This window comes from Ixodes scapularis, unplaced genomic scaffold (assembly GCF_016920785.2).
Source record: "Ixodes scapularis isolate PalLabHiFi unplaced genomic scaffold, ASM1692078v2 PGA_scaffold5__190_contigs__length_132052651, whole genome shotgun sequence".
NCBI classification, from domain to species: domain Eukaryota; kingdom Metazoa; phylum Arthropoda; class Arachnida; order Ixodida; family Ixodidae; genus Ixodes; species Ixodes scapularis.
This window is the reverse complement of record NW_024609880.1, coordinates 48,428,583-48,448,918: the sequence shown is the minus strand read 5'-3', so window position 1 is coordinate 48,448,918 and position 20,336 is coordinate 48,428,583. Positions and strand designations below refer to the sequence as shown.

The 20,336-nt window shown below is 43.7% G+C and overlaps 1 protein-coding gene across 2 annotated transcripts; it reads right to left on the bottom strand.

The window, feature by feature from the left end:
* On the bottom strand, positions 1-20,079 carry LOC8032221 (cobalamin trafficking protein CblD). Of its 2 annotated transcripts, none has more exons than XM_029972393.3 (8): positions 20,007-20,079; positions 19,479-19,513; positions 19,254-19,386; positions 14,833-15,056; positions 11,302-11,389; positions 3,299-3,435; positions 1,402-1,488; positions 1-319 (listed from the first exon to the last, which is right to left on the bottom strand). In XM_029972393.3, the coding sequence occupies exons 3-8, from the start codon at positions 19,384-19,386 to the stop codon at positions 116-118; spliced, it is 873 nt and encodes a 290-aa protein (XP_029828253.1). In that variant the 5' UTR covers positions 19,479-19,513; positions 20,007-20,079; the 3' UTR covers positions 1-115. The 2 variants fall into 2 exon arrangements, with proteins under 2 accessions (XP_029828253.1, XP_042149987.1); XM_042294053.1 differs by lacking the exon at positions 20,007-20,079 and adding an exon at positions 19,875-20,000.
* Positions 20,080-20,336: the final 257 nt, after the last annotated feature.

Genomic DNA, 20,336 nt, shown 5'->3' with positions numbered 1-20,336 from the left:
TTCACAAGGGGAAAACACCTTTATTCCGAGATAATTTTTCAAACATTCCCAAAGTTTTCACTCCGCTGTACAAATATTTATAAGAATCCTCCTCAGTCTATTTTAAAAGCAGTGTTTACTCATTGTTCTCACACAGAACCTTCTTGACCTCAAAGCTATCAGAAGGAGCATTTGTAAAAAGGCATCCCACAAAGGCATTACAACCCCATAGGTGGTGTGTTATCACTTTGCAACATCCCAAATCTTCTATGGTGAATCCAAAGTGTCTGTAGCGTTCATCCGTCTCGAGGAGAGTTGAATTGGTGTAAGGACCCAGAGACTGGAAAGACACAAAAAATGGCAAAAGCAATCAAGATCCAAAGTAACCTTGTGGAAACAACAGCTACTAAATGTTTCAAATGTTCCAATGTTTTAAAACCCCTGTTAAGTTCACTCTTTGATTCAGTGCTTGGGTTCCAGCATTCACAAGGTACCCATGCACAATCACAGTACTGGCATCCGTTAAAAGCACAACACTACCAGACGGTGTATTGTGAATGCAAGGCACAACTAGTGGGAATGTGAAATGCTGTCGTTTATATTAGAGCTTGTAATGCATAGCATCAACTGGCTGAGCTTGAAAACTAAGATAAACCTGTAACCAGGGGTGAATGTCGGGAGATGTGGCACAAACTATAAGGAGGCAATTTACTGCCCAAGAAAATATCCGAGTAAACTAGCCAATAATGCTATTTGGATTGTAACTGGACATTCTAGCATATCATCTGTGTCCGCGGTTCTCCGGAGACCCCGTTATCCTGGTCGTCAATACATGCCTATGCGGAGTGCAAGTATGCCTGATTTTTTTGCAGGGGTTGGGGTAACATCAGAATGCCGAGCTCTGATTGAAGGATAGTGGGTAGACCTCGCGGCAGATTGCTTGAAGTCTACCCGCTATCCTTCAATAAGAACCAATCGGAGCTCGACGTTCTGATGTCACCGCAATTCCTGCAAAAGAAACCGATGAACCTGCACTCTGCATACATTCGATAACAAAACAAGCGAAGACAAGGCACTTCCAAAAGGGCCCATGCTTCTATCAGCTCTAATAGCACATCGCCATACTATAAACAATATCTTTTCATCTTTTACTGTCTATGCGCACTGAAGGAAAGCTTACACTTCATATGTTTCAGGTTCAACGACCAGTAACGCATATATTCAAGACAAAATGAAGCAAGCGATATCCATTCATTGATGTTAAGCAGATAATTGAAGCCGATGAACCAGTCACACACTACTCAGTAGAAACATAATAAAACTGTACCCAGTGAATATCTAACGACTTTTTAAAAAAAACTAGAGCTACCCCTTGAGTTCTCCCATATTAAATAATATGGTAAAAAGGTGAAAAATCCTTACCGGACGCCCGGAGCAAGGATCGATAAAATCTGCCCAGTATCCTGCTTCTTGGAGGGCTTTGCATATTTTTTGAGCCTTGAAAACAAACTGGAGGTAAAGGAACAGTTCACACTCAATTAGAACCACCCATTCCCTTGCAATAGTCACAAAAGTGCTCACATTCTGTATAAGCATGCCGCTGCACAATGTTTTAAACCCCAGGTAGTAGCCATTGGGCTAGCATTGTAGGCGAGTCTTCATGGCTGGTAGAAGCTTGGAAGATACTTCAAGTGTCACTCTTTATACGGTAAATCAAAAGGTAACAGCTACAGCCAAGTTCAAGCTGTAGTCATTCCTTTCCAGCGTTAACCCGCCAAGGATTACAGTGCGGTGTAGTGCTAGCAAGTTGATGCACTTGTCATCGTACCCGAAGAATTTGACCGTTAACACAAATCACATACTAATGGTTCAGATAATTATCAAATGCCTATTCTCAGAAAGCCTGAGCTTGCATTCTGAGCACATAAATAGAAAGCCTACCTTATCAATTGGACATAGAAGGAACTAATCCTAATAAGATTTTCGTGGACCATTAGTAAAAGTACAGTCAATGTGGCTGTAATCTAAATATCCCCGAAAGACTTCGAAACCAGTGAAATATGATCGATGATATCCATAAATGATAATCACACGCTTGTATTTTCAGCAGATAGCTACCTACAGGGTGTCACAAAAGAAAATTTACACGGTCTTTTTTACCGCAAAAATAAACTAGGCATCGCCGAACGCTCATTCTCCGCCCAAAGGTAGAGCTAGAGGTCACAACCAGGTGCCAAAGTTTCAGCCCGATTACTTAATCAAAAGCTGTAAGTGATCTTCTGAAAATTTCAATGGGAAAATGGAGCCCCTTTTTGCCCGTTTTCGGTTTCTGGTGCCATAGAGCCCCATGTGTTTGAAAACTCCGTCGGCCGCCATTTCCCCATTGAAATGTTCAGAAAATCACTTATAACTTTTGATTAAGTTATCGGATCAGGCTGAAACTTTGGCACCTGGTGAATCCGGACATCGCCAGAATCCGGCGATGTCCGGATTCTGGCGAGCGCTTCAAAATCAGCCATCAAGTCAGCACAATGCGTCTAGGGATATTTGCTCGTGTGGTCACGATTGCAACGTCACGGGCCCATACACGGCCAAGGCTACCGTAATTGCAATCGTCGTCACCAGGTGGCGGCAGTTTTATCGTCAACCCATGGGAATACCCGAGATATGGTGTACTAGATTTGATAGGTGTACCAAGCGCTGCTCGGGTTCAGGCACCTCCATCGGACCCGCTGCACCGTGGCGCTGCTACTGATGGGCCCGCGACGTCGGACATTCCAACAAAGCTCGGCCCCCCAACTACCAGGTGGCATTGGGAAATCATTTTATTCGTATTAAAATTGTTTTTCTTGCATTTATGGACGAACGACTGGTATGACTATAATGCAATTAAATGTGAGCTGCTGTCATAAAGGAGACCAAGTCTACACAAATAAATGGGAGCTAAAATTTTGCTTGTTCATTTGACTGTGCAAGGCATTTGACTGTGACCGAGTGTGTCATGACCTCACGTGGCCACATTGACCCTGCTATTTCGTGTGTCCACATTTACCTCGAAGCCCATGCTTGGGCCCCACCATTGATGCAAGCATGCCCACCCAAAACCTGGGTCATGCGGCCTCCAATAAGTGACATAACGTGTCACGCATGCGTCATGTTCGGACACGCTGGGATTCGTGTTCAATTGGCGAGGACACAATTTCCAGCTGAAGGCCGACGCGGTACTCGTGCGACGCTCTTCCGTCACAGAAGTGTGTTAAGGGGAGTTGTTAGAAGCGAGCTGTATAATGCATTCTGCGTTGGGAGGAGTCTGGCCTACCTGTCCCGTGAGCTCTTCTCTCTCGATATCGACGTCTTCGCTCCAGTACGTCATGTCATTCTCAGTCTTGTGGGTCAGGGTGATGACAGTGAGCGAATCGTTACGAATGTCTCGGCCAGGGAACAGGTCCTGGAAATCTGGAACATGAACGCAACAGGGTTGCGCACATCTGAGAGAAAAATGTCGGTCCCACCTTCTGATGTCAACTGCTTTCACAATTACCGCTCTCCAGGAAACTGTGAAGCGTGATGTGAACCCGCGTGCAACGCGAAGCGTGGGTAAAGAAATACTACCACAGTGGAAGCAAAACTAGATAAAGAATGTGCCCGCTGTAAACAAAAAATATCTCGACACAGGAGCAATGAAGCAACTGCGTAAAATCACGAAACAATGGTTGATGTGACCCTCAAAATAAGAATGGACCTATTGCTAAATTTCCCAAGCATTAAAGAGAATGATGGGAATGTAAGTCAATGTGCAGCACGTGCTTGCCTTCCCCGTATAAAAGATTCAAAGTAAATAACCAAAATAGGGCATTGACGAACATGCATGCAAAAACAGTGAGGGTGAAGGTGAGCTGGAGTCAGTTTACAATTTTGTTAAAACACCTGAGACTGGGTAAGAAAATCTTGAAACAATCAAAAGTAGAAGAGACAGGGAAAGAAGTCAGTCCAACGATGTCTCAAAACAAGCTAATAGATTTATTCAGTAAACCTCCTATGGGCTCTGTTCAGATAAGATCACGCACACGAGTCCAAACCTATTTTTTTGTTTTTGTTAATTATGTTTTATACCGTATTTACTCGAGTAATCGCCGCACTATTTATGAACAAGGCCCTTGCTTCTACTTTAACGCAAAGCACATATACAGCCAATCATCGCATTGCACTTGCCTAAATAACATAGCGAATAACCAGATCGAAAACACGATTCTCCATACAAATGCAATCTTCACAGATGGTATCTTCACGCAAAGACGTTATCTCTGTCCTGTAAACCGCTGGAGTCATGCTGTCGATCGCAATGACTGGCCATCCGCGTGCTCCGCGGAAATGCGAACCCTCAGGTTTTTTTCATAAACAGTGTGGCTATTACTCGAGTAAATACGGTATGTCACTCCTCAACATGTGTAGGAAATGTAATCAAAAAAGATTTTGCAAAAAACATAATATTTGAGGAGAAAAAATATTTTGAGAGCGCCAGAGCGGCGTATTTGATTTTTTAAGTTTTCGTTTACATCATGTTTGGCGACACCTACTACGCAAACTGCGAATACTATCGGAAATCTAAAATATTTTTCACTTATGATGGATCATGGGAACTATTGAGTGAAATAACTACAGCATTGTAGAGGTCACATATTTCACGTTTTTTTCACTAGATTTCTGAGCCGCTATCAACAAAAATTGCATAGCTACGACATTAACATTTATGTAAAATATTCTTACTAAATTTTCTTTCGAGAAATATAAAAATCGTTGCTTTATTTCAAAAATTTAAATTTTTATATCACTCCAAACTTGATTTAAATTACAAAAAAGTAAGAAATTTCAAGGGGCAATTAAAAAAAACATCTTCAACTTTTCTGAAATTTATAGTGGCAGTTCCCCAGCATACTCTTGTGTTTATTCATTAAAAACATGTTGCATCGTTTGGTTTCCTTCAAAGTACACCCGCCGGCAATATGAAGGTGACCACCTTACCTGGTCTCTTGCCTGTTTTACGGCTCCCTAAAGCCATATTGACTCTCAACGTTTCAAACAGTACGTGGCCAAGGGTCTAAACTTTGCATTCTAGCCCTCTTCTGGAACAGAGCTTTTTCCAAAACTTGCAGAAGCGTCAAAAACAAGAAGAGGGCTGTTCACCTTCATATCGCTCACAGGTGTACCTTCCACGGCAGCGTTTTTGCCCAATGCCAAAGATGAGATTATCTTTTGATTCCATGTATTTTATGACCATGTATTTTATGACTAGATATATTTTTGGGCTGCATTTGAATTTGGGCTCAAGTTCAAATGTTCTACAAATTAGAACAATATCCACGTTGCTCATCCTTTTTATTAAATTAACCAATAAGCTTGTTTTGCCCTTTAAAATGACCAGTTTAATGAGCTTTAGCTGGACTTTTTCCATGAAAGTGGGACGAAAACTTGTAATCGCTAGTACATTCTTTTACAGAAAGTTGTAAAAAAGTGAGTACAGTGGTGCAAATTATATGAAAATATTTATACCTCTATTATTATTATACCTATATTATTCATACCTATATGCAATAAAGTGAGAGTGCTGGAGCCACCAAGCTTGTTACACTGCTATTCATGACCAATGTATGTCTGGCTGACCAAGGTAAACCTGTGACTTCACAATTTTATTAAGATTAAAAATATTTGTAATTTTTTATTCTAATAAAATTTAAAAAAAAACACGAAACTAAGAAAGTAAATTAAAAGCAACTAGTAAAGATAACAAGCGCACTATAGTTGCCTGCGTTGGCAGGAAGGCGCCTTGAGAAGTCCGTCTTTTGGCTCTCTTCAAATCTGACTGCTGAATTCCGCGAAGCACTCACCTGTGCTGCAATCATTCCAACGAGTGCGAGAAAACCGGTCAACTTTGAATGTGGCTACAAATAAGGAATGCACGAACTGGAGGATGTTGCCCGATCCTTTTCATAGAATCGCCATCCAGATCTTACACACTGCAAAAATTTCTCTGCTTCGCTATCTTCTTTTTGTGTTTACTAAGATAGCACAAAACACTCTACGGACAATGCTGTAAGTCATTGCCATGGCAGGTTACGTTCTGTCCAGAGGCAACTACACGGAACTGGTAACGACTTTGTTTGTTTATGACCGCAGTGCACGTGTTGTCTTGTCTCACGATCACGAGGCTGAACTAACTCCCAAAGACATGACATTAGAGAGAAAGAAGGAAAGATAATGAGTTAATAGCTTTTGTATGAAGCAACGTACAGAGTAAGTCTAAGCACGTGGCGATCAGTTCCTCTGAAAAGAAAAGTGCATTAGGAGAGAACAGGCGATAAATGCCTGTGCTCTGCGGTCCATGCTGTATCTGATTCCTGTAAAGCCCCTCTTTAGGTTCACGAGCCGGCGGTGGCCCCCAACACCGGCTTGTGGGGTTCGCTTTCTGTCTGAGCCTCCGCCTTTCTGATTTGGCGCTGATTAGGTCAGTGCCGCTAGTATTGCGCGCGTCGCTTTTAGGGCTCGTGGCATTTCGATTTTGAAGCCGGCATTGGCTCCTGGAGACGACAGTACAGTGACGAAAGTGTCCCTTAGCAGCGGTGCCGCCAGCGAGTCAAAGCGGTAGCATGTCCACGTGTAAACTGCGTGCTTGTGGAGACAGGATTACAACGGATGCCTTTTAAACCTTGTGACTCAAAACCTGGTTCCATGGGTGGTTGCGTGAGTCTTTAGGCTTAGTGGCTTTGCTTTGCTCTTTGATCTGTCACGTCGAACGATGGAAGGTGAGAAAACAGCTTCCATCACATTGGTAGAATGCCCTCCTTTAAATACAACGACAATGTAATTATCGACATTTTGCCGGGATAAATTCAAGCCTAATTTTTTCTGCTGTTTCAAGAAGAGCTCGCTGCCACATACCTGAACTAAGATGGTCAGAGAGTCGGAGTTGGACCTACTCCACAAAAGCTTTTGAATTCTCCCCCTAGAAAGCTGCGGCCGTCAGACAGCGCCAAGCGGTTTGTAAATTGCCTATTTGCCACACTCAGAGTTGACCGATTTCCTCACACTCGTTGGAACTATTGCAATACATGTGAGTGCTTAGAGGAATTTGTCAGTCTGGTTTAAAGGGACACAGACAACCCGCAAAATTTTTGGTTCACTTGTCTTGCAGGCGATTCTTATGGTGCCAAAAGACTATCCAATCAATATTTTACTAGAGTGTCACATATATTTTTAATAAAGTAAAAAAACGCAACTGCTCGGAACCTAAACCGAAACTGGACTGGGGAGGAAGAAGAAATGTAAAGGAGGAGAGTTGGCAGAAGTCACGTGGCTGTGCAATTTTTTCTTCTTCAATCACCATATTTGCAGCTTTTTAGAAGGCACAAAAAATGGGTATTACATTTCTATTTTTAATATGGTGTGTGTACCTTCGATGATCCACGAATTTTATTATGATTGGTGGCTATGTCTAAACCAGTGGTTCTCAACCATTGATGTTTCGCGGACCCCTTGTGGATCGGCGCAGATGATGGAGGACCCGGTTCGTGACGGGAGGAAGGAAAAGGTATAGGTTAACTATGATAATGATTTAATATTTGGATATACCTAAGGGCTAGAGTGAAGTAGACTTCTCTCACTGACATACACACGAGAGACCTTGCCCGAAAATTGGAATGTTTCTTCTCAATCTGAAAAAAGGCAACTTTTGTTGCTGGGCTTGACTGATGAGGCAGGGCCTTGCGGACCCCTACAATGCCTTCGCAGACCCCAAAGGGTCCGCGGAACCCCATTTGAGAACCACTGGTCTAAACCATAGAAAACGGCACGTGACCACGGAGAAGGGAGTGAGCGTTACTCAAACCGGCCAGTTCTTGATCCGGGGTTTTTGGGCAGAAAGAAAACAAATTTCAAGCCATGAATTGTTTTCTGAATAGTTGGGCTCTCATATGTCATGTACAACTAAAAACCTTGGCGATCATAAATACCCTGTCAGTGTCACTTTAAAGAGGGGCAAAAAAGGACTTCTCAATGCACCCTCCTGCCCATGCAGGCAACTAGTGCACTAAATATCTTTACTCACTGTTATTATTTTTGCTTTCTTCAATTTAATACTCTTTATTTTATTCGAATAAATAATCACAAATATTCTTTTTTTTAATCTTAGCGGACGTCATAGTGAAAGTCTGCCATTGAAGTCACAGGTTTACCTTGGTCAGCCGGACCCACAACCCTCATGAATTGCAGTTTAACAAGCATGGTGGTTCAAACATTCCTACTTCATCGCGAATACAAACTTTGTGTCACAAGTTGCATGCAGTACAGGCAAAGGCAAGGCGAGGCAAAGGGGGAGAGAGCAAGTACTAGGAAGGCTATGGAGGAGGGGAGAAACATACTCTCCTCTCTAACGTTCCTAGTGCTCTCCCTTTCTCCCCTTGCCCTTCATTGCTCTCCTCTCCCGCTTCTCTTCCTAATGCCCGCCCTTTCTCTGTTCACCTGGCGTTGCCTTTGCCTGCACTGCACACAACTAGTGACACGGAGTATAAATGTAAATATCTGCATATAATTTGCACCACTGTTCTTACTTTTTCTACTACTTTCCGCAAAAAAAATGGTAGTAGTAGCGATTGCAAGTGGAAAAGCTTTGGCTAAAGCTCCTAGAACTTGTAACTTTAAAGGGCAACACAGGCTTGCTGGTTAAATAAATACGAAGGACAAGCAATGCGGGTATTGTTTTAAAGGGACACTGACAGAATATTAATGGTGGCCAAGGTTTTTATTTGTACATTACATATAAGAGCCCAACTACCCAGAAAACAATTCGTGGCTCGAAATTTGTTTTCTTTCCTCCCGAAAACTGCCGATCAAAAACTAGCCGATTTGAGTCGCACTCACTCTCTTCTTCGTGGCCACGTGCCGTTTTCTATGGTTTAGACACAACCACCAAATAAAATCAAAGTCCTAGTTCATTGAAGAACACACACAACATGAAAAATGGAAAAGAAATATGATACCCATTTTTTGTGGCTTCTAAAATGCTGCAGATACGTTGATTGAGGAAAAAAAGTATCACAGCCACGTGACCTCTGCCACCTCTCTCCTCTTCTTTATTTCTTCTCCCTCCCCAGTCCAGTTTCGGTTTCGAGCAGTTGAGTTTTTTTTACTTTATTACAAATATGTGTGACGCAGTAGCAAAATATTAATTGGGTAGACTTCTGACACCATAATAAATTGCCCGGCAAAAAATAAAATAAAAAAAATTTCGGGGGGTGTCAGTGTCTTTTTGATTAGTAGAATACTTGAACCTGAGCCCAATACTCGAATACAGTACAAAAAATATATCTAGTCATAAAATACACAGAATCAAAAGATAATCTCGTCTGTGGCATTGGGCAAAAAGGCCAGCATGGAAGGTACACTTCGCAGCGCTGTAACCTTGAAGGAAATATAATGATGGAACATGTTTTTTATAAAGGAACACGAAAGTATGGTGGAGAAATATCGCTATAATATTCAAAAAAAGATCTAAGATTTTTTTTTTTTTAGTTGCCTTTTGAGGTTTTTTAATTTGGTAATTCAGAACAAGTTTGGAGCAAAATGAAAATTTCAACCTTTGAGATAAAGCAATGATTTACATATCATTTGAAAGAATGTTTTAATAAGAATATATGACAAATTTTAATGTTGTAGCAATTCAATTTCTGTAAATAAGGGTTCAGAAACCTAGTGACAAAACGTCAAAGGAGTTCTGTTTACGCATTTTTGGTGTGAAACGTGTAACCTCCACAATGCTCCACATATATCACTCAATAGTTCTCATGATCTATTAAAAGAGAAAACTATTCATTTCTTATTTTGAAGTTTGCATAGTAGGTGTCGCCAAACATGACATAAGCGAAAAATTTAAAAATTGAATATGCCGCTCCAGTGCACTCAAAACTTTTTTTCTCTTTAAATATTATGTTTTTTGCAAAATCTTTTTTGATTACGGTCCCTACACATGTTGAGGAGTAACATATGAAAGAAAGTTTACTAAAACAAAAAATATGTCCGGACTCGCGTGCATAATCTTATCCGAACAGAGCCATACACTTTGAAACCAAGGTCGTCACCAACCAACACAGCAAACATTGTTGTGTTGGTTGGCGATGACCTTGGTTTGAAAGTGCATATAGGAGGTTTACTGAACGCACATATTAGCTGAGTTTGAAACATTGTCTGACTTCTTTCCTTGTCTCTCCTACTTTTGGTTGTTTCAAGATTTTCTCACCCAGTCTCAGGTGTTTGAACAAAATGGTAAACGTGTGCAAGATGCCATTTGTTTTAGGCCCTTGCTTTAGAAAAGATACTGAGTGCTGCAGATGCCAGCACATGCAGCGCACGTAACTACACCCGTAGCATGCTCCTTGGTGATTGGGTAAGTTAGCAAAAAGGTCTATTGGCGATGCAGCAAGGAAAAACAACCATAACTACAAAAATGTGCCGAAGTAAAAAAAAAAAAAAAAAGAAGAATCCTGCATTAACGCACAAAATATGTTCCACCAAAGTTTGATTCTGTTCGGCAAATGTAAAATCGAGCCTCAGAGAAATGCCTTGTTATGCAGGACTTCAATTGAAGCCAACACTACAATTAGGACCTGGAGAAGGGCCATTGAACCAATTTTAAAGGAAAGGCCGACATACACATTTGCATTTGAGTGTGACTGACTGCACTGCACCCACTTTTAACTGCTTATGAGAGGACACGACAGCACCATTTATTAGGAAGCCCCAAAACACTTCCGATCCGCACATTAAGCATTCTTCTTTCACCATGCACTCAAAATAATTCTGACAATGTTATACAGTGCAATCCACCTACACCAATAACAGTTATAACGATTGTTTTGCTTATAACTATCAGTTTCTAGAGTTTTTAGACTACTAGAACCGCTCGGTTTCTAGTCCAGATACAACAATGATTGGTTATAACGATTGAAATTTCAGGTTTTGTCAATATCGTTGTAAGTAGATTGCACTGTAAGTGACGATTTCTCATAGAAAGTGCATAGATTTCAACTTGCAAAATACTGCAAGACCTTCAGTCTTGTGATGGGCAGATCTGAAGCGTTCCAAAGCTATGTCACAGATGTCGGTAGTGTGTTCCCTCGTTGTAAGCCGTCACAGGGGCTTGCAATGCAGTCTGTCAGATTCAAATGCAAATGCCTTAAGAGCAGCAAAGTTTTCTTTTATGAAATGCGTAAAAAAACAAGCAAGCTGAAACAAATGTGCAACTCGTGATGCTCGGAATCTGCCCAATTTTACCTTTCTTCATCAGGTCAGGGCAGTCCTGTGCCGTGCATTCCAACACATTAGGTGGACCCGGCACCCCGTTGAATGCCTCGTTCAAGAGCTGCACGAAGGAGTAATATTCAAATGCTGAGAGTGTGCTGAGAGCTGAAATGCTGAGAGCGTGCTGCACAAGCCATAGCATCAGGGAAGTGAACAGGAGGCAACTCGGTCGGCTGCCAGTCAGCAGGGCTGGGACCCTAGGCTCGTCAAACACAAGGTTGGAGCCAAACGTTTTGCAGAGCGCATCAATTCAACTTCGGCCCCAACTTTGTGTTTCACGAGTCAAGGGCCTCAAGTGACCAAAGAACGCAACTTTGGGTAGCACGTGCCACCGAACGATTGGACACGAGCACTGCTTCACAGTTCAGCAGGGCACTCCGACGTTCGAAGATTGATTTCAACGACTGCAGCCGCAGCATATTTTAATGTTGCGAAAATGGCGTGCAAAAACATGGTGCTAGCTGTCGAGTCGAACTGCACTGTTTAGTCGTACCCAAATAGGGATGGCAGCAAAGGCTACGAGTGCGGACTGATAGTTATGGTTGCTGTTGCTTATGGCAGAAAAGCTAAGATGGACACACTGTGCCATCGTTGCTTTTGCTCCCTTTAAAGAGTGCGGCAATGAACGAATGCAATATAATTAGGATTCCCTGTTTTCGGAGTTTCTTTTTCGTCAAATTCGGAAGGTGTTTCTTAGAGTTTATTTTTTTCTGAAAATTCAGAGTTTATAGGAGTTTGTTTCTGTTTGATTCCAAAATCTCCGAAATTCAAAGCTTAATTTCGCAGTGTTTCCTATGAAAACTAAATAAATAAATAATATCCGGGTGTAAACATATGCTAGATAAAGAAAAATAAAAAGCGCTTCTGTCGATTAATATTTCTTCAGCTGGATTTGGTGTTGGTGCCATTGCCATTGGCAATACTAATTTGTCCCACGGCAAAAGTTGCACACATCTGTGGCTTCCATAAACGTCGATGCCTTAAAAATAAACTCCTAAAGATAGTCGCTGGGAAGCACATATTCATCCCACACTATTTCATGCCACCCCGAGGCCGCGCGAGGTGGGGTGGTAAAGGATGTAATAGGGAAGTTTCAACTGCCCCTCTTCAAATTTTATGCATTGTCTATGGTCCATAGCTTTCACTGTTACAAAAACACAACCTTTCCCTCCTCTAAAACACAAATAGTATGGCCCAAACTGGAAACCAATACAGAGGCTTTTGTCGTCACCCAAAAGCACAATGACATGTCGTCCTGAACCTTGATGAGATAAGCAGTAAGACCCCATTTGCCAATGATCTAAGATTTAAAAGATAGCTGCGGTGGCATTTTCTCGGGACCATTGACCCTGTGCGCTGATCAAACTTACGGAAGGGCATTGGCACATAAAAATTCTGAGTTTATCGGATAAATCCAAATTGACCAAAATTTTACTGGAAGGTGTTTTTCTGAGTTTTTCAAATTTATCTGAAAACACGGAACCCTAAAGAAAATGAAATAAAATGCAACATTAATAAAATCAAAAGGGCTAGCACTCGAGTCTCCCAGACTGGCAACAGAAAGAATAACTCTGAACAAGAGACAACAAACATTTCTTTCAACTGGCAACAACAGCATGTTGTTTCCAGTCGAAAGAAATGTTTGTCGTCCCTAGTCCAGAGTTTGTTTTATTCTTTCTGCTGCCAGTCGATGTTACCAACACACTCTTCAGTTAATGTGGGTCTCCCAGGTGTTGCAAATAATTATACTCCGCTTCATACTTTTTACACAACGCTGTCAAAATTACTGGTGCGAGCGCATGGCTTCATTTATAGTTTCGTTGGTGCGAGAATGCGTGAAAATGGTCTGTGAGATCAAACCCCATGCAAAAAAGTAGGTACTGAGCAAGTGCAAGATCCCATGCAAACAAACACCTGTCCTTCGCTCCATAGTTTAATAATTGTCCCGGCCACATAAAGAGCACATAAATCTGTCCCTAGCGGATGCCAACCTCTATTACAGTAAAACCTCGTTAATTCAAGCCTCGCTAATTCGGAAATTCGGATAATTTGAACTGCCGATCCGCTCCCGTCAAACATGCGTATTAGTCAATGGCACCAAACGCTCATTAATTTGGAGGGAGTGTGGTGCACTACGGTTAATTCGGATGAATTCGGCAGGTGGCGCAAGCTACCGTTCGTTCAAAAGGGTATGACCGCTATTCATCCGACGTGCACGCGTGATTTGCAACAGTAAGAGTAGCACAAGTGACCAACGACCGGAGGGGCAAAATCGCAACATGCAGCGCTATTGTTCCCGAGCGCGCCGATAGCGAGAGTGACAGTCACGGTCCATGCCTCAATGCAGGGGTGGCCGGCAAAAAGCAGCCCATCCTAAAGCCGCCCCCGCCGCCCCAACCCCCCATTTTAACATCTATCTTATCCCTCAAACTTCTGCCGGCCACTCCCGCGTTCAAACATGCAACGTGACTGTCACTCTGCATGTCACTCTGCTATCGGCGCGCTCTGGAACAATTGCGCCGCTTGTCGCAATTTTGACGCTCCGGTCATCGGTCACTTGTGCTACTCTTTTTCTGTTGAAGCTGTACCAGACCAAGAATCTAGCAACGAAAGTGGAAATACTGAGGGCCTTGAAGGACGGCATTTCTTGACAACAAGTGATGTAAAGGTACGACGTCAAGAGAAGCACTTTGGTCACGTACGTGAAAATTGAGGCCAAGATCCTACAGGGTTTCGAGAGCGAGAAGTACAACACGAAAAGAAAGTGGCTGAGGGAGGTGGTGCACCCAAAATTAGAAGCCTTGCTGCAGGGGATTGTCAGCGCATGGGATGCGCAGCTCTGACAGTGCGAGTGCGGTGGAGCACCTGACCGCGCCAAGGAGATCTGTCGTCTCCGCCCACATGTCGTACAGAAAGCAGGCGGCAATATCAGATTTCTTCTCAAAATAAAGGTATGTCTCAGGGAAACGTTTTGGCACAGTTTTCTGTGTCCTTTCGATATTTCGACTTTCGGATAATTCACACATTTTTGTCAGTCCCACGAGATCCGAATTAACAAGGTCTTACTGTACAAGAAAATCACCTCCCAGTTGTAAGAGATTGCTTCCTCGACGTCGGCAAGCCTCATGCTCAGCAAACAATATGCCATCGTGCCACTTAGCAGAGAGAGTGTACAAAAATTTTTTAACGGAGGATCCGTTTTTTGGCTAGAGCGATTCTAAAAACAAACGTGACGACACAAAGAGATGCTACATTTTCTGTTAAATTTAGCAAGAAATGCTCCCATTGGTGTCTCATTCAGTCCCCAAACTCAATGGAGATGGATTTCCCATCCGCAAGAGTTTGGCAGGAGCATACACATATTTTTTCTTTGTTTCCGAACCGAGACTACTCAACTTCCGTCTCCTCCAACAGTCTCCAGAGCCTGACTCTGGCTTCCTACGTTCAACGCTTTGCAAGAATTACAGGTACGGGCGAGGGAACAACTGTGACCAAGGGGGGCACCTCTTCGGGCGGGCTCAAGAACTGGGCAAGGATGTTGTGGTGGCGTTCCCTGCTCGTCTCCCTGGACAGCACGTCGCAGGTCTTGGGGGCGACGGGCGCGGCAGGCTTTGCTCCGAAGTCGAGGGGAACCACGCCCACATTTCCGGGCAATGGGGCCCTCAGGTCCTTGGGCCCAAACAGGAAGATCTCCCGCTCAGTCTGGACCGCGCTCGTCCCCTGGTCATCTTGGGGATAAACGGAAACAAAGGGAGAAAGCTTTGGGTCAGGAATGCGACCATACAAAGGACCAACCGTTCAGACGCTTGCGCCTGCTTACGACCGAGTTCTTGCGACCTCTTACAAAGAGTGAATGTGCTGGCATGCTGGTGCCATCTATGAGGTGACCCTGGAACTGCACTTCGCTAGAGAGAAGGTTTTGTGGTATTTGTGAGATCAAACACACTTACTATCAGGGGCAGACTTATGGTTCAGACTTTTGGGGGGGAGGGTGTTTATTCGGCCGACAGAGGTGTGAGTCTGTTGAGATACGACGTTGCGGCTAACGACACGTTGCCCAGATCTATTTTGTAATATTTGCCATATCACCAGAAACTAAACTTTTGGCTGGTAAGTCAATCTCTTCATTAAAAAAAAAGTTGACCTCGAAGGGCTTTGGCGGGAGAGGGGGGGGAGGGGCCCCTCTCCCGCCAAAATCCGCCCCTGTGTACTATCTATAAAAATATTTGTTTACACAATCGTCAAAAGCTTTTAAAACCCCAAAAAATTATGTAAAAGAAAAGAAAGGAAATATACGGAAATGCTAGCGTTCCCCACTAGAGCAACTAAATGAGCTACGCTGCCACCTTGGTGCTTGTGCAGAGCAGACAAACTGCCGATCATCATGATTCAAAAGTGAAACTTCCTCATCATTACACTCAGTGTTAGGAAGCTCATGTAATATGGCTTTGCTCTGTCGCAAACTGTTTAAACATTTGTGGAAAATGAAAAAGCATTTCCTGTGATTTCAGATGAAGCTTCAGATAACTGGCAACCATGATTTTAAGCCCTAAGATGGGTAAGTGTCGTTACTTTGAAGTGTAGCTTATTTAGTGGCTCTATACCACGCCTATCCGACAAACAGTGCCAGTCTGTTCTCTCGTCATACGAGATCCCAAGAGGCATTAAGATAAGCAGTCGCAAGTGCATGAACGACCTTCATTTATTTACTTATTGAAAGTACCCTCAGGGCCAGAAGGTATTACAGAGGGAGAGAGAACATAAATGAAAACAAAAATAGTAAAACAGTAACAAGTTATGAAATATACAACAAACAAAGAAAAACAAGATTATTATTAAATTATTAAATACTGTAAACAACTTTTTTTTTTGCGAGCTCCATATTTCGCGATTTAGGTCAAAGTTGAAGTTTTGGAATAATTTGCGGCTTTTAATTTTCACGACGCAGTGGGATCTCAATATAGATTCCAATGTTTTTACATTTTACCAGAATTGTTTGCGGGACCCGTTTTTCGCAAATTGTAGGTGATTCGCGAAAATTAGGTCCTCACGAAAATTAAGTTGTTTACAGTATACAACAAACAACACTGCTAAAATAGATAGTGATGGGATTTCTAAACAGGTTCCCGGAGAGGTGGTTCCATTCTTCGGCTGTGCGAAGTAGAAAATAAGGTTGAAATGTAGTGGTCAATGAACTTGGAACTCCAACTTAGTGCTGATCATCAAAACGGGATGAAATGTAAAAGGGGGGACTAATCATCTGATTGTGTCGGAGAGGATTATAAAAATACATTTTATGAAATACCGTAGAATACCGCGCATCCGCCCATTCCACATTAAGCGCCCATTCCCAAATTTCTGAGATCTGAGAAAATATGCACAGCAGATTGATATGTAAAATTGATGACCGGACAAGCGCCCATCCCCCATTTTTCCGCGATTATCTCTAAATTTTGAGTGGGCGCTTGTCCGGTATTTTACGGTAGACATAAGCGAGAAATGTTATGGCGCAAAGAGAAAGGTGGTAAAGATAAACTATTTTTCATTGATATGACACTAGCAGCAGGGGGGTAGTTGCAAAGAATGAAACGGGCTGACCTATTCTGAATAGAAACGGGCTGACCTATTCTGAATGGATTCTAATGGAACGGGCCTTTGAAAGTAATTTAGACCATTCGGGGTTGTTTGACTCACTACCAAAATGCCAGTCATATGGCGCCTCCGCCGCAACAGGCCTCCGCCAGACTGCGGGTTTCCCAGCTGTGATTCAAACCCGCCACCTGCAGATTAGGAAGGTTGGCACATTGCCTCGGAGCCACCAGGGGCTTCCACAGCTCAAAAGCACCCGCTAAAGGCTGTGCTTCATAGTTCCTCTCGAAGAGGTGTTTTACTAATCCCGCTGGCATCCTAAACAGCGGGCCTCAACTTGGTATGTGCACAACATAAGATCTACGAGAGACCAGCAATATGCTGGAGCAGATCAAACAGTGGCCACACCTTGGTAAGGCTTTGACGAACGAGAACTCTGGCCCCTGGCTCACCACGTAGCATGCAAGATCCAGATGAGGCCTCAATGTGGTACATATTACCTCTTTTCATCATTGCCGTATATTCTCGTGCACACTAACTCGGTGCCAACGCCAGTGTCAGAGTCACTAAATGCTCAGCTTGTTTACAGCTTGTTGGTCCCTGCAATGTTTTCATGAACAAGAAAACCCTTTTGAAACCAGCTATTTTGTTCCGGGAGTCCCTAGATCACCAGAGCCAAACTTTGATGCCCACGACAAGCTGCACTCCACTTGCCAGCCACAGTTTGGTCAGCCCCGTCTTAAGGCCATTCACGCTCATGAATTGCAGATCGTGCGACCGCTTTTTGGTCGCCAAGCCATGGTCATAGTCACAAAAGCGACCGCTTTGGAGAGCAGTCACTCCCTCACCAATTTTTCGGAGCAGTCGCCCAGTTGCTGTGACAATCGGCGGCGCCTCGGAAGCGACATGTGGCACGTCACGTGTGTTTAAAGGGCATTCACACGGGGGAGAAATCCCTCCCTTTACACCCTGGGATGTGCATCACAAGGTAACGACGTCACGTTTTTGTACAGAGCCGCACGGACATAGACGTCCCATGGGGGTGGGGGGGCTTTAGCTCGGGCTGCACAAACACTCCCCATCTTGGCATGGGATCTCTTTGCAATTGGCGGTATTTTGTAGGCGTGTTTGGCAACTTTACAGATTTTTCTCAGCACAATACCGGCAGCGGCATCGGGGTTGGCTAACTGGTTGTGGCTCGCGCTGCTGCGCACGCCATCCGAGGCATTCCGAGGAATCTTCGATATGTATCAATGCAGTCCTCAAGCCACTCCTCATACAACCGGTTTTGGATTCCACATTCTTTGTGTTGCATCCACCCATTCAAGGAGCTCTTTCTTTTTAGCAGAAGGCAGTTTGTGGTTTTCGCATCACCTCGCACCGATCTCCGTTGTCAAGAATGCGAGCGCTAAATGCATCTGATAACGCTGACATGCCTCCCAGCTCCCCGCCGTTCATGCGAATGCTGGAGTCGGGGAGGGAGTCCCGCTGGTTCCGCTCATCACTGGCGTCACGCACATACCTCCCCAAAAAGCATCCCCCGTGGGAATACCCTCTTAGCTTCAGCATTTCGGCGGGAGATGCAACCAACATGCCGACCCAACACCTCAGCCCGCAGTAGCAGCCACGGAGGTCACCACAGCAGCACAGAATAATGCTGTTAAAGAGTACACATTCCTTTATAACAAGCAGCACCCCAATTTGAATGAGTGCCTGGAAAAGGATTTCACCAGGCAGCAGATCAGTGCCATTTTTGGCTTGACCGGTAAATAATGTACCACGCAAGCTCGAATGAGTGCACACAGATGCATCAATTACACTTTCATATGATTTAGTAGGTCCCAGGCCAATATTCAAACTATTTTCTTATGCTAAAATCAAAGCATGTGTCGCTGCATGCCAACAAGAATGGGAAAGTAGCAAGACACAAACTCGTGCTGTAAAGGGAAGGGCAGAATTGAAGGTGGCTCCGAAGAGCTTTCCAGAGCGATTCGGCGCTCACTCCTCGCTGACTGCGCACAGTGCGGACGTTGGTAGTGACTAGTTGTATGTCTCTAGCAGGTCGCGCGACTGTTTTGAGGTGCGAATGTGCCTTTAGCCCTTCATTGCAATGTCCGCTAATGCAGTTTCCTAACTCTGACGCTTCTGGTACACAAATTCAACCAAGTGTGCGAGATACATGGGTTTATATGATATCAGCCCGCCATATTCGTGTTCCGTTTTTGCAAGCTTGCAGCCTGAAAATATGCCAAGCGAGTTTGCTGCCCAGAAAGAGTATTAAATGCGGTTTGGCAAGAAAGGTGCGTACGATGAACGAGTTTTAAAGTAAGGCATACCTTTGGTTTCGTTTCCAACGGTGCCTGTGGCGACGGAGCTCGAGGACGAATTTGAAGAGAAGCGCTGTAGGCTTTGCGCCCTCAGTGACAGGCGGTACTGCCTGTACACGACACCATGCGAGAGCCTGTGCATCTGAACAACACGCAGAGGGGGAAAAAAAGTTAGCATCGCATAGGTAGGCAAAAAACAGCGCGAGATGCCAACGACCTCCAGGAAGCACGTACCTTTGAAACCTGGTTTTGAGCACGTCGTCAAAGCGCTAAAAGGAAAGAAAAATATTAGAACTTCGTTTGAAATAAACAGCGCTGTCTCGACGCACGTCAGTACACTCTAATTCACAACATGTCCCTACTCCTAAAAGGTAGCAAAGCGTGATCGCACAACAATGTTGAAGAATGTTGTAAGGATGTAAGGTTTGATGGGTGAGGGAACGGTTATGGTGGTACACAAAAGATAAGCTCGTGGAAAAACCTACATCGAGAATTCGCGATCAATAAACCGTCAGTCCTTCAAGTGATCAATTCGTCTGAACGTCGAGATCAGAGAGATACGTCTTCGGGAGAAGTCAAAAATAGGCAGCGTTGCGACAACTGCGGTGTTTGAACTGGCCTCATCCTCACCTCAGCTAAGGTCGTACGTCAACAAAATGGGGTCGTGGGACGCCTGTCAATTGTCAAGTAATGCCTGAGAAACTGCACGTTCGTGAAAGAAGAATTACGTCCGCGATAAATTGTGTGCAGTTTCGTTCGTACCGATAAAAACACCTTGTCGTTGACTCACGTACGCACAACCTCGTTGCTTACCGTGAACGTCAGATGGCGTGACGGCGCATAGTGGATTGCGATGGCTCTGGATTGCTTCACTTAAACCAAACTGGATTTAAAAAAAATGCTGCACTACCAGGACTACAAGGACAGAATTTTGTTACAAATGAAGATCGCTCAATTATTTTGTTCAACCTTAATATTTCTATCCTTCCAAGGAGGGATAATATTTCCTTGATCCTACGGTGGAGTTCTACCTTGGTGGCGCATGCAGTTGAAATAGAATTATAAATTTACAAAGAATAAGTACAAAGTTGG

What these genes read in the sequence shown, in the direction of transcription:
- LOC8032221 (XM_029972393.3), bottom strand. Translation starts at nt 19,386, where the DNA reads ATGCACAGGCTCTCGCATGGTGTCGTGTACAGGCAGTACCGCCTGTCA. An exon ending in TCTTGAGCCCGCCCGAAGAG is followed by an intron (nt 11,390 to 14,832) that starts GTGCCCCCCTTG and finishes TCCTTCGTGCAG; the next exon opens with CTCTTGAACGAGGCATTCAA. An exon ending in GAGAAGAGCTCACGGGACAG is followed by an intron (nt 1,489 to 3,298) that starts GTAGGCCAGACT and finishes CTTTACCTCCAG; the next exon opens with TTTGTTTTCAAGGCTCAAAA.